This window comes from Hippocampus guttulatus, chromosome 12, assembly GCF_054856545.1.
Source record: "Hippocampus guttulatus isolate MCC_2025c chromosome 12, RoL_Hgut_1.0, whole genome shotgun sequence".
Taxonomy (NCBI): Eukaryota; Metazoa; Chordata; class Actinopteri; order Syngnathiformes; family Syngnathidae; genus Hippocampus; species Hippocampus guttulatus.
Genome location: NC_141272.1, coordinates 20,131,033 through 20,145,820, shown reverse-complemented (window position 1 = coordinate 20,145,820; position 14,788 = coordinate 20,131,033). Strand labels below are relative to the sequence as shown.

The 14,788-nt window shown below is 40.7% G+C and overlaps 1 protein-coding gene across 1 annotated transcript in view; it reads left to right on the top strand.

Moving 5' to 3' along the window:
• LOC147197779 (protocadherin Fat 3-like) overlaps positions 1-1,426 on the top strand; it is a 56,716-nt gene extending 55,290 nt beyond the window's left edge. Inside the window, exons 5-6 of the mRNA XM_086125775.1 lie at positions 694-904; positions 1,392-1,426. Of these exons, the coding sequence (XP_085981901.1) occupies positions 694-904; positions 1,392-1,426 (246 nt within the window). The remainder of the gene's footprint in view (positions 1-693; positions 905-1,391) is intronic.
• Positions 1,427-14,788: the final 13,362 nt, after the last annotated feature.

Genomic DNA, 14,788 nt, shown 5'->3' with positions numbered 1-14,788 from the left:
TTGACCTTGACCTTCCAATACGAGCCAAAAAGTAGCAGGCGTAAGCGACTTGGCATTGCTGGTATGGAAGTGCATGGACTTATTTGAAGTGATTAAACCATAAGTTAGCAACATTTTGAACAAATTTGCCACCTGTATGACTTGGTGATGTTCATGATGTTTTTTTCCATGAATGTTAAAGAAGATGTCAACTTTAAGCATTAGATGTTGTATTTCATGTTTATTATGGGGTTGTTGTGTTTTTCAATTTTTGGGAGGGATTAAAGTTATTTCTTAGTCCAAGGGCGGGTTGGAGAGTAAATACACAAGTTGCTTAAATAGATATAATTCTCAATCTTCTGATCAAATCGATGTTCGAGAATAGTTTTTTTCCCCACTCGCTGATCCACCCCAAACATTCTGATTGCGTTAAGCCTAGTTGAGACAGGGGTAATAAACAATTATGAAGTGTGTTGCAGTGCTCACATATGCAATTCCTTTAAATAGCAATTTAAATGGCTGTAATTCAATATTTTGCCAAATCCTCCCATGTAGCCGCAACTTGAATTGGATCCTGCATTTAAGATGCCTGAAGAGGATTTTGAGTAACAGCTCAATTCAGGGGGAATTCATTAAACCTGTGTGACACTGACACCATTATCAGACTTTCGCGTACTTCCTTTCCAACCCGTGTTTAATGACTTCTTTCTTTAGATCAAGGCAACAGACAACGGTCGTCCTCAGAAGTCCTCGACGGCTCGCCTCCACATTGAATGGATCCGCCGTCCTCCACCCACAGCCATGCCACCTCTGTTTGATGAGCCTTTCTACAATTTCACTGTCATGGAAAATGACAAAGTCACAGAAATTGTTGGTGTGGTTTCCGTGCAACGGAGTTCGGCCCCCTTATGGTTTGACATCACAGGTAAGAAGAAATGTTTTTTTTTCTGCCAAGCAGTCAAGGGCCAATTGCGTGGCTTGTTGTGGCAGAAGAGATCATTGCATTATCAATGCAACTCGGGTACTGTTGCCTCACTGTTTGATCCGTGACGCCTCGTTCATTCCAGTCACCATGGTAACAGCAATTTCCGATGTATGCTGTTTGTTGTGTCGGAGAAGAAATAATGAATGAACCCCGCAGTCTATAAAGAACACTCTTTCATAGTCTGAGTACATAATTAAACTTATAATTGGGCGTGATGATGAGTCCCACTGAACCTCTTTGCACTAAGTTATGTATTTGCTCACGCCATTTTTTTTCATCAGCGATCATTTCTTGTGTCCAACCAAATACATTTTTACACAGTATATAATAAATCAAAAGTCAACATATTTATACACACTGGAATGGTCCAACATTGTACACTGATATGCCTTTGATGCGTCTAAGTTGACTTTTCTTCACTTGATAGGCTTAAATGAGATTATGTCATGTGAATTGCACTAAGCCCAATTTGCCGGCGTGTGTTTTTGTCTGGACGAGTGTGGTATGAGGGATGTGATCCAATTATCAGTACTTGTTACTGTAATTTCACAAGATTCAAGTGGTGTGACTGTGCTTATGGGAAAGAGTGTTGCATTTATTCAGCACTACCTAAGTCTCACTTCTTTGTCGCTGAGTATTGAAAGTCAGCATGTGTCCAATTCGAGTTACTTTCTGACGATTGTCTTTGGCTAACCACTTGCTTTTTGCTGTCCATGACCGTTTTCCTCTTTACATGTCACTGACCGAGCTTTCACTCTTTTTTGTGGACACATTTTTTTCTTGATTTTTTTTTCATTAGGATTTCAAACGTTTCTTTTGATCAGTAACATACTTCTTCAGTATTAGGGTTTCAGAATTTTAATTTGTTTTTAATGCTATTATAGTGACAGGAAGTGGAAGACTTAAGAATCTTAATAAAGCATTTCATACCATAAATCATTAAAACCTACCTTTGTAGATGATAAGAAAATGAAGACAACCAGGCCTCATCATAATGTCATTTCTAAATCCTCTTTCTCTCTCTCTCTCTCTCTCATGCATAATTAAAGTATTTCAATAACAAGAGGCCAACAGTTATAATAAATAATAATGACAAAAATTTAATTATGCATTGAGAGTGCGAGCAAGAGAGCTTACTTTCTCTCTCCCTCTGTCTAATGCATAATTCAGTTTATATAATTACTATTCATTATATTTCTTATAACCGCTGGCCCCTTGTTATTGAAATACTGTCGATAATGTAGAATAGAGCTTGTGGAGGTGCAAAAACCGTGTTATTGTTGTGTATGTATGTATGTATGCATTTATTTATTTAATTAATTAATTTGTGAATTTATTTAGTCTCCATTTTAATCAAGTTAATCAATCAGGTTATCTTATTCATCTCAAATTTGACCTAATTCAGTATGTTAAAAGTCTACACTACGTTGTTTAATAGTAATTTGTATCTGCATACATGTACACTCTTTACGGGTTGGAAACAGTGACTCTGTTGGCCTGGTCTATCGTAGCTGTCTCTTCATCATGCAATCCTTTCGTCCTAGTCCTTTGGTCTTTGTGTCTCACTTGTTTTCTCCTCTTTTTCCTTAATGCTTCATGACTGAAAGGTCCCCGGTCTTTCCTTGAGATGTTTGTTATTCTGCAGAGCACTTGCATCCGGAACTGTTCCTCAGAAGGTATCAGACTTCCACTTCCTCTTTTATGCTGTCAACTTTCCACTTGGTCTCCTTTCATTTCTCCCTCATTTATTTTGGATGTTTTCACTTTTTATCATTGTCCACCCATGGTGTTGATCTGATCATTCTGTCGTTAGGTGGTTGCAAATATTTCACTCTAGACTTGTGCTTGATCATGTCTGGTCTATTGACAAGCATTCGGGAATTAATTACCTGGAGGTTCGTACCAAGCAGGAGTAGAACTGTGCGATCTAACAACATACCATATCTCCGAGTGCAATGCAAAAACATAAAATAAGATAACCTTTATTTATCCCACACTGGGGAAATTTGCAGTCTACAGCAGCAAAATTGGGAAGGAGGGGGGGAGAAAAAAATCAAAGTGTCTCATTGCACAAAATAAATGTTTCAGAAAATAACTGTACACAGTTCAATATAAGTGCAATATAAAATATAGCATTAGCAATATATTTGTAGAATAAATAACATTAATTAGCCATAGCATAGAAAACACAGCATAAGATGGCTGTGCTATTTACAATGGTTACAGGTTTTTCACTTGTGTTTATTCAGCAGCCTGACAGCAGTCAGTAGGAATGAGCGGCGGTATCTCTCCTTCTTGCAGCGCGGTTGTAACAGTCTCTGGCTGAAGGAGCTACCCAGTGCTGTCAGGGCGGGCTGGAAGGGGTGGGAGGGACTGTCCATCATAGCTTTTAGTTTAGCGAGCATCCTCTTGTTGCCTACCTCCTCCAGAGTGTCCAGCGAGCAGCCCAGGACAGAACTGGCCCTCCTGACCAATCGCTCCAGTCTCTTTCTCTCCCGGGCCGAGATGCTGCCTGACCAGCAGACACTGCCATAATGGATGGCCGAAGCCACCACCGAGTTATAGAAGGTCTTAAGGAGTGACCCCTGAACCCCAAAAGACCTCAGTTTCCTGAGTAGGAAGAGTCAGCTCTGTCTCTTCCTAATCAGGGCGTCTGTGTTGGTTGACCAGTCCAATTTATTGTTTAGAAGAACACCCAGGTACTTGTAGGAGGTCACCCTCTCTATGTCCGTACCCTGGATGTTCATCAGTGCAGGTGAGGACTGTTTCCTGCAGAAATCCACAACCAACTCCTTAGTTTCCCGGGGTTGATCTGGAGGTAATTCTGCTGGCACCAGTCCACAAAGTCGTTCGTCAGTCTCTTGTACTCCCGATCGTCTCCCTCTGTAATGAGGCCTACAATCGCAGAGTCGTCAGAGAACTTCTGAAGGTGGCAGGTTGGACTGATGTGCCTGAAGTCCGAGGTGTATAGGGTGAACAGGAATGGAGCCAGGACAGTCCCCTGCGGCGCCCCAGTGCTGCAGAGAATAATAATAATAATAATAATAATAATAATACATTTTATTTATAAGCGCCTTTCAAGACACCCAGGGACACTTTACAATCAGACAAAAACAATAAAACACAGCACGGGTTGAGCAGCGGCAGCCAGACGCGCCAGCGTTCACTCAACCCCGAAAGTCGGAAGAAACCACAAGGGAGCGAGATGGGGAGAAAAAAAAACCACGCTCGAACTATCCTCATTTTGAGGATAGTTTGAGGTAGGCAAAAAAAACTCCTGCACAAGCATATGACAATTACAACAGGTCACAAGACATGAACAATGAAGGCAGTGATACAAGGGAGTGTATGCGTTTGTGATCGTCCGGTTGTGTGTGCGTGTGAGAGCCTCACCTGCTACGTCAAGGTCATCTCATGGAGACGGTCCTGGCTTATCAGACTATGGCCGAGAAGGAGGGGGTGATGGTAGGGCACTAGCTTCCATGCGTACTTTCATCAGGGTGTCTCTCCAATGGCGTCGATCAGCCAAATCCGCGATTTCTTTCAATATTTGAGCACAAATTCCAGTTTCACCAAGTTGTTGCCCATCTTGCAGTGCCGTTCCAAAGCCGCAGAAGCCTGTCCGACTCACAGCTTTGTGCCCTCACATACTGCGGCCGGTTTGTGAGGTAATCTGTAATCCATGATGTGAGGTGTAGGTCCACTCCGGCGTTCAGCAGCTTGTCCCCCAGTAGGTTGGGCTGAATGGTGTTGAAGGCACTGGAGAAATCAAAGAACACGATCCTCTCAGTGCTCTCAGCATTCTCCAGGTGTAACAGCGCCGAGTGGAGGAGGTAGATGATGGCGTCCTCCACACCGATGCTGGGCTGGTAGGCAAACTGTAGCGGGTCCAGTGATTAGCTCACCAGAGGTCGAAGGTGGGCGAGGATGAGTCTCTCCAGTGTCTTCATCAGGTGAGACATCAGCGCCAATGGTCTGTAGCTGTTGAGCTCCTTCAGGTGGGGCGTCTTGGGCACTGGGACCAGGCACGAAGTTTTCCACAGCTGTGGAACTCTGCCCAGCTTCAGGCTCAGGTTGAACATGTGCTGGACAGTGTCACACAGCTGGTCGGAGCACGTCCTGAGGATCCGGGAACTGATCTTGTCTGGACCTGCTGCCTTCCTCACATTCTCACTCTCATATACGGTACAATATAACCCTCTGTTGTTCATACAATGTTGGGGGATTTTAGATCTCCCTTGCTGCTACTGAAAATCCTGTAATTTGTTTTCCTCCGCTTATGAATATGTTTATGATGAACGGGGAAGGGCCACAGCCATTTATCCAACGGCAGCAATGCCCAGCCAAGCAACGGTTCGCCCCGGCCAACGGGACCTCAAATTTGCATTTGACTGACACAATTTTTCGCAGCTACCTGTGGTTTTCAGTGACGCATGAGCCAAATGATCCACCACTGAGAGTTGTTGCAGTTTGGTGGGTGGCCTTTACTGGCTGGGCCACCTCTTGTGGATGGTCATGTCTGGTCAGTGTGGTATTCTCAGGAAGCGGTCTTCATTTTCTTTTTTAGTCACTTAATTGACAGTTGAGCACACTGAGCTAACATAGCATTCAGAGATAGTATTGACTTGTACTTCCACACAACTCTACTTTGGTCTTCTGTAATGTGTGAATGTTTTTCTTTTCAGTGTTTTGTTCTTCATAATGAATATTAAAACTGAAAGGATTCTTTGAAGGGGACTTCTTGAAAGGAGTGCCATATTTTGTTTGGAAATGTTATGAGTATATAAAATAATTTGTCACAGTCGTGTGGAAAACACATATGTCCAGTTTTGTCACTTTTTAAATGTTTACATTAATGGGATGTCCGAAACGAATCTATTTTCAAAGTAACATATTATGTGTTTCAATTTAAAAGAAAGCAATGTCTAAGGATTAATTGTTCAAATCATTTCACAATCATTTGTGTGAAATGATTGACACAATCAACCAGATCTACTTTTCAAGTAGCTAACCTCCCAAGATTGACCAGTTAAGTGTCAACATTGCAAATGCACACACAGCTTTTCTCTTACGTTTGAAATGAACTGAATAATGTTTAGGATCCCAGAAATGCAGACACAGACAAAATGGGATCACAAAAAATTTTTATTATCAAAAATGCAAAACAGACAAAGTCCAAAACAGAAAATGGTGGTCACAAGGATCCAGGAAAAATGAGGAATCAACAAAAAGCGCTTGCAAAATGTTAGGTAATGGGACACCGAGAATACAAACAAAATGACCCCAATTCACACGACAAACAAAAGCAAGCTCAAAAGACTGAACAATGACTATACCTACAGAACGTAAGGTAACAAGAATGACGATGACGAGATTGAGAGGGCTGGAAAAACAGCACTTAAGCAAGAGCAGCAATGAGGTCAATAATCTGACAGAGACAAGGGATCTTGGCAGTCCTTAAATAGATGGCTTAATCATAATGATTACATTGGAAGCAGGTGTGCACGCTGGAGGAGAAGCCCTCCACTGCCACCTGCTGGAAACACAGGAACACTTTTTCAGCCCGCACAAACTAACTTCATAACGCTGTTTCTGGTTGTCGTACAACCACCGGACATCACGCATGCATGTGTGCGCATATGCATGCACACTTGGCATGCCAATCTGCATGATGAGTGATAGCACTGACCCTAACATGAACAAAACTGAAAAATAAAGCAGACGAAGACATAGGTAGATGTCTGAGATTGGAAAAAAAAGGAAACGACTGTCTACCTTCACAAGAAACTTGCCAGTGGGAGGTGGAGGCAGGGGCGAGCTTTGTAGCGCCTTCAAGCATTTTTGCTGGAAGATCCCCATCATAGCTCGCGCGTACCAGCTTTAGAGTCAGGCATTTCAGATCAAACAAGCAAGCTTTGAATGAGAATTCACAATTCATATATCTGTAATGGTTCTGATTGCTAGCTGTAACCGAGGTCATACGCTATTGTAGGTTCAAACGGACCTTTTTTTTTTAACTTGTATTATTTTTTAAAATATTTTTTGTGGACATGAAACTGACAGGGTGCAAAGATTGTTTTGTACCCTAACACAAAATCTATCCATTTTCTGATCTGCTTTATCCTCACGAGCGCCATTGGGCGTGCTGGACCCAATCCCAGCTGTCCTCGGGCAGTAGGCGGGGAACACCCTGAACTGGTTGCCAGCCAATCGCAGGGCACACAGAGATGAACAACCATCCGCACTTGCACTGACACCTAGGGACCATTTGGAGTGTTCAATCAGCCTGCCATGCATGTTTTTGGAATGTGGGAGGAAACCGAAGTACCCGGAGAAAACCCACGCAGGCACGGGGAGAACATGCAAACTGCACACAGGAAGGCCGGAGCTGGAATCGAACTGGGTACCTAACACAAAATATTTAATGATAATAATAATAATAACATACACACGCTCACAAAAAACACCCCCCATCCACCCCCAAAACAACCCGTCACGTTGGAATTAGAAGCAGTTCATGATCTACCATTTAGTCGTGATCAACTGGTTGGGCATGCCTGATTTAGAAGCTTGTCTGATTCTTTTGGAGATTAGCTACTTATACCCTCGCTGAGAGTTTCCCAGGCGCATAATGCACATTTGATCATTTCATTATTTTTGGCATTTTACAATCGTGTGAAAATGTAACAACGTATTTTCACATCCAAAACATAGTGACGTTCAACTAGTGGGTAAAAGAAGACTGTGCTTTGGCAAGATGATAAGGCAGTGATGATTGCTTTTCTCTGGATTCGTCTTTTACACGGCAGTCACATTTAAAATATGATGTAATGGCAACCAAATATAAGCATGCCCCAACCACACCCTCATATCAAACACCTCATTATCCAGTTAAAGATGAGACTCCACCCAGAAGATGAGCCAGGCAAAATAATTATGAACTGCTTTAGATTAGACTTTCCCACGGTACACGCAGGGGATAGCCATCTGTGTATATAAGTGCTACTCTAAAGTAGTAACAAGTAATTGGGTTTTTGCTCCTGGCCTCCCTTTAAATTACTCAAGTGTAATGACCATTTAAATTTGTCAAAAATACAACTCCAAGTAGTTATCATGCATTTGTTCACGTAGACATAAGGCGGCATGGTTTACCAAAGGTTTGTAAGGCCAAAAATGGGTGTAAACTTGATCACACAGGCAAGCAGATGTAGAACCTGATCTACTAACTGGGAGCACCCAGAATTGCATCTGCCAAATGGGCAAAACAGCCTCTCAATTAATTTGGCGCATTTTTACCTGAACATGCCAAATACTTGGAAGCAGGGTTGAAAACAGATTAAATTAGTATACAGAATGTGATTAATCAAACCTGAGACAAATTCTGATGTCTGATTTTGCATGTTAAGAAACCCACCACCACTGCTGTGTGTGATTAGGAACAATGGCGACGATGAGGACAAGCAAAGTGAGAGCCGATAGGTAGAGCGGATCTTTTTCGCCTGCGTTAACATTTTTGAAATGCCAGAAATAATTATCGAGGCATGTCTTCTATTAAGTGATGCAATTTTGAAACAGAATTATCTAAGGCAGGGGTGTCACACTCATTTTTGTTGCGGGCCACATTATAATTACCATTTCCCTTGGAGGGCCGTGATGACTGAAACTGTATCAAGAAGTCAAGAATGTTTTTTTCCATTATTTGTTAAGTAACTGCAATGAGGGGTTTGGCAACAAGAAAATGCTTACAATATGTTACTGATTTAATACATGTGAAAATTTGAAATTTTGGTCCACATTTTAGCAGGCATCATGGAAGTTGTCAGCTTTGATTTGCTTTTGCGGGCCACTTAAAATGATGTGGCGGGCCACATCTGGCCCCCGGGCCTTGAGTTTGACACCTGTGCTCTAAGGGCTTGCTTAGAGCCAGTCACAAGAAGTAGTCATACTCTATTATAAGCATATGGTGTTCAAAAACGCTTTGCCTAATCTGAATGAAAACAAACACGCGTTAGCTCGGTCGACAAAGGATCATATTTTGTTATGTACAGGAAGATGTTTTGATGCAACATGTAATATGATCTCCTTCTGATGACTAACTCTATACTGTAAGTGAAGAGAAGAACATTTTGTGTTGTGGAGAAGTTTTCTTTTCAATGAATCAGGTTATCAAAGTGAGCATTGTGCTATAATTGACCTCTAATTGTGTGTACTGTAATTGATTATACTGGAGTGTATTTCTGAGACTGTAAACAGATGTAGATGACATAATAACTAGAAGGATAGCAAACAATTATGAAACTATTGAGTATGTGACACCACTTATAAAAATGGATGGCCTCATTGCTCTTGTGTTGAGTTCTTACATTGTTTATCTGTTAAGACCAGCGATTGTCCTTGGGCGATAGTATGTCACTTCAAAACAAATCTTGATCCAATTAGAAGTTAGTGTAGGTAGTGTACCTTACAATATGCTGTAATAGCCATTTAATGGCCAAATAACCGCTGTCTGGAGGAAGTTATCGACTGATAATTGAATTTTGCTGCAAGCATCGAGAACCTGTTTGGTGCTAGTTTATAAGAAGTACAAGTTTGAGTTTGTTGTTATTGTTTAAAATTGTGATTCATATGTTACATTTCATTCCAAATCATATCTCACAAGCGCACTTTCTAATCCCCTTTTGCGTCTTAGTGAAATACTTCACTGGAAAGGGAAACAGCACTGCAAAACAAGTACCATAGATCTAAAGAATGAAATAGCATCTTAAATTGCCGCAGTGCAGTAATCAAAAGCCTCCCTTTATTGACTGTCTTCAGACTAAAATTGTTGCACAGCAAGTACTAAAAAGATAATTACGCTCAATATATGCTGCTCCACCACCATAATTCTCGTTGAATTAAACTGAAGATTGCATGGTGAGGTGAGGCACTGCCATGTTCTGTCGACAGACAGTGATCATAAACCCTGCAGGCAGTGGAAAACAATTTTGAAGGCTGGGTTTCTTTGTATATAATTTGGTGTTGGCAGATTAGAGGTTCTCTCTGTCCTCCGTTGGATTCTTGCCAAACCTCATTCTTCCACATGGCCTAAAAGAGGATGCTTGGTTTGGGCAGCAGACAACAGTCATTTGAATCTTCCTGTGATCACAGCATGTTTTAATGTCTTTTTCCGTCTTAGTGTCGTTTTTTCCCCCCCATTTCCTACTGCTGAAAAAACAATGCATCCCTGGTTATTGAATGTACTGCGAACATGGAAAAATCACAACCAAATGGCACTTGTATTTCAAATCCTTTGTTCTCAATGGTGCCGTGGTCTGTTTTCAGCACAGTGATTTCCAAAGTCTCCACATTAATAATTCAACAAGAGTATGCAGTCTAAAAAACATGGACCGCCGTTTTCAAAGTTGGAGTTGGTGACGCGTATGTGATATCGATGCGCTTTGAACAAGTCGACATGATTAACATTGTTTGCCCCCTTCCACTCTCGCTGTGTGGAGCAGGTGGGAACACAGACAGCGTATTTGATGTGGAGAAGGCCATGGGCACCATCATCATCGCCAGGCCTCTGGATGCTGAACAACGTTCTTTCTATAACCTGACAGTGCAGGCGACAGATGGGATCAACGTTGCATACACACAGGTGACACACGTGCTTACTGCATACTGTAACTGTCTTTTGCTATACTTCAGATTGACCCAAGAGTTGCAACATTGGTAGCTGTATGAAAAGTCAAGGTGTCAAACCCAAGGCCCAGGGCCGATATCCGGCCTGCCACATCATTTTATGTGGCTCGAAAAACCAAATCATGTCAACTTCCATGATCTGTACCAAAATGTCAAATTAGCACCTGGAATAAATAACGTAGAAATTTCACATTTTTCAATTTAACCCTTTTTGCGGTAACTTGAACAATTATTGAACAAACTGTTATCCTTGACTTCTGATTTCAAAAGTAATTCATAATAATATGATGAGACGATTAAACATTCATTTCATTTCACTGTCATACCGGCCGTCTGAGGGAAGCTATAACTACAAAGTGGCCCACAACCAAAATAAGTTTGACACTCCTGGTTTAGGTTTAAATCACTCACATGGACTTGGCATCATTGGTAAAATAACATGCATAATACTCACTTTTACTTGGAAGAGGTGGTAAGGATGTCCGCCAACTTTTAAGTTAGCTCGATTTCATTCCACTCTCTTCTGTCTTACCGAAAACTATTTCTTGGAGGCACCAAGTAATGTTTGCTTGCTCAAAGCTTCAGACATAAGCAAAATGTACTTATTTTTGGCCACGGGGAGACTGTAAATGTGAGCCTGTATTGTAAAAATTGAACTTTTTGCTATGTTAAAGCAACAACTATATTGATTAGATTTATTTATTTTTTTGCCCAAAAACAGGAGAACAACAATTATTTTATTAGTTCATAAGGACAGCCCTCATGTTGCGTGTTCATGATAACAATAAGAAAAAACTAAATTGCTGAACTACTTCTTCAACCGTTTCAAATGTACATTTTAGTTACAGCTTTCAATTTTTATTGGCTCAAAGGAGTATTGGGTAACTTTCAGCCTGACTTTTAAAGCGCTCCCATTTTAAAATATCTTTCATAAATGAATGTTGTACTGTTGCAGAACATTAAAAATCAAAGTTGGTGTCAGTCATCTCTAATTCGCCTTTCATCTGCTTAGAAAAGTGAATGGCTTGGAAGGACCTGTCTCCTTTGCCTATGCGCTCCTATTGATTCAGATTCAGATTCAGAAAACTTTATTTATCCCCATGGGGCAATTAGAGATTTTGCAGCACAAATACACACCTGTAAGATGGAATCAAGTCCCTCATGTGGACATTCGGCATAGCAACATGCCACGAGGAAGAGCCTCAACCGTTCAGCGTAGCGAGGTTTAAATTTAGACTAACTGCCTGGCAGCTCTCCAGTCTGTTTCCTTCCACTTTTTGTTCTGTTTTTTTTACAAATCTCAGGATCCAGTTTCTGAATGTGTGCAAAGTACACGTTGATGCTTTCCTCACCCAGCAAGTTATACCGCTGCTCCTGCTGCAATTTCACTTTGGTTAGTTTATTTTGGATGAGCAGTCAGTCGGCACAGAAACTGAGAGAAGTAGTCGTGTTTTTTTTGGCCGGGGGTTCACCTTAGCTAGAGTTTACTGATTTTGAAACAGGCCAGATTGTTTGGCCTCTTTGACACAGGACATTAGTGTCAATTCTTTGCTGAGGTTTCTGTTTATTTCCTCATTGAAGAGGGAGTCAGTATCTTTTCATCTCGCTATATCTGAAATGTTCTAATGTAATCAATTTCAATACCTAATGATATTAGCCAAAACATTTGGCTGACAGTTTGGCCCAGTGGTGCCTATTTTTAATGAAATGCAATAGATGACTCCACGAGTTACCCACACTGCACTGAGCACAGCACACTGTGCCGACAACCACCCCATTCATTGTGTGCTAGTGTGCTCTCTTGACGGGGTGAAAAAAAAAGTTCAATTTGGGTGGCAGCACACTGCGACGACATCTCAGCACATTCTATTGGCGAGATGGTGACCGAAGGATTTCAGAGTGACAATGTAAAGAGGTGTTGACAGAGTTTTACCATGAAAACTGCTGAGGATGGAAAGGAATAAGAGAATGAAGGAATCAATAATGTCCCATTGTCCTAAACTCTGGGACACAAGATAGGTGACATACCGTGGGTGGTGTGACATGGTAAAGAAAGCAATTGGTGGAGGAGATTTCCACTACTTTGGATGTACCGTTTTCTCTCGCTCTCTCTTTCTCTCTTGGTATAGAGCAGTGATTCTCAAATAGTGGGGCGTGAGGCTCCATCAAGGGGGGGGGGGGGGGGGGGCGTTTGACCTCGGGGAACATTTTTTATTTAGATTTTTTTAACTGTCCGAGAATAAAGTGCAATTGCACCTCCACTACATTAGGGGGTAGTGGCGCTTTCATTGGCAGACTGTGCGCAGGGAATATTCACTCGGTGTTTTGTTTGCACTGAGCATGAGCGCTTTGCACACAGCACAGAGTATGAATATGAAGTGTAGACACGAAGTCGACAGACGGAGTTCCAGAGACGGAGACAAAGAGACAAACGAAAGTCTCCTGAAAGCTAAGACGAGGAAATATGATGAAGCGTATTTAGCGCTTGGCTTCATTGTGTCTAAAAATGTTGTCAGTGGGCAGCATGAAGCCAAATAAAGGTGTCACTTAAAGACATTACACCCCAATCACGCTGATAAGCCGCTTGAGTTTGTTTCAGCAAAAATGTGCCGAATATTGGCAACAATCATCTCGCTTTGTGCCTGCTACTCGTAGCCATTAATCCAGACATCATCTTTGATTTTAAAAAAATCTGCACAAATTATTTTATATATTTTTGTTTTGCAGGTTCGTTTTTTTTAATATTGTGTTCCTGAGTTAATGTTGGTGATTAGTTTGAATGCATTATTATTTATTGATTTTATGTAATTTTATATTTCAGTATTGTATGGTTTGACATTGTCAGTCAAAAAAATATTTATGGTTAATTAAGGATTTAATTTTATTTTTGAATTTCAGATGCACTTTAAATCTTTTCTGTTCACTTACTAAAGCTATTCTTTGTTGGTCCATATTTCTGTTTGAAAGTGCTCTATAAATACAGTTGAGTCTTATACGTTAATAAGGATACAGTGTTATGCAAAGGTGTACTTCTAACAATTTTATAGACAAATGCACCTATTTTTAGTCACCTGTGGGGGTGCAAGATGTTTTCTTCTTCCTGGGGGGCGGGGAGTGGGGGCGGGCATGACAGAAAATAATTGAGAAGCACTTGTATAGAGAAAGAGTGTCAGCGAGTCAGGGGAGAAAATAATTCAATACACAGACCATAGGACAGGAAATTAATCAGCACGTAACCACATTTATCAGGTGAAAAGACAGGCATATAAGGTAAAAAGTACATTCATATAGAGTTGACGCTGGGTCATGAAACACCTTAGTGTCAAACAGAGTAAAAAGTTGACTAGACATCACACTGATGTTGTTGTTTTTTTTTACAATTTCATGTGCAGTTTCCAGCGGATTTTACTGTCAACAATTAACCCTTGAAATTGAATCTACACCATATATTTGTATACTTATGTGGTGTATTGTTTTGACATTTCCAAATACAATTAATGTAGTTTTATTTATTTTATTTATTGATAAATTGTTATCAAGCCATGTTCTTAACATGCTTAAATTTTGAGGTAATTTTGTCCAGAATATGCTGCGTTTTCTCACCAGAAACCACAATAGTTGTATCATCTGCAAATAGCACACATTTCAATATCACGGATATATAATTTGAACAATTTTGGTCCCAACATTGACCCTCAAATCCTCAAACTGTTGCTTTTCTTTTAAATAGCTTCTAAGTCAGCTGAATGGTGTATCCCCAATACCATAAAGCTCCAATTTACTGATCAATAATATATTGTGATTTATGGTATCAAATGCTTTTTGTAAAATTAACAAACAGTTCTACTGTGAGTTTCTATGGAATCAGTCATTTCTGACGCTGCCTTTAATATAATACAAGGTGGAAGTTGGCCTCATTTCACCAGCAATAGTGGGCCCGGGAAATAAAATGCACAAGAAGACGTTTGTACAAGTACAGCGCACTAACATGAAACCATTTTCTCTGTGCCTTAAACTATCTATTCCAATCTATTAAGAATGTTATTGTTTCTAAAATAGAGTGCTCAATTTAAATTTTGACTATTCAGATATGATTAATCTCATTTAATAGACTTGATTTCTTTATTAAAGTTGAAAAACAAA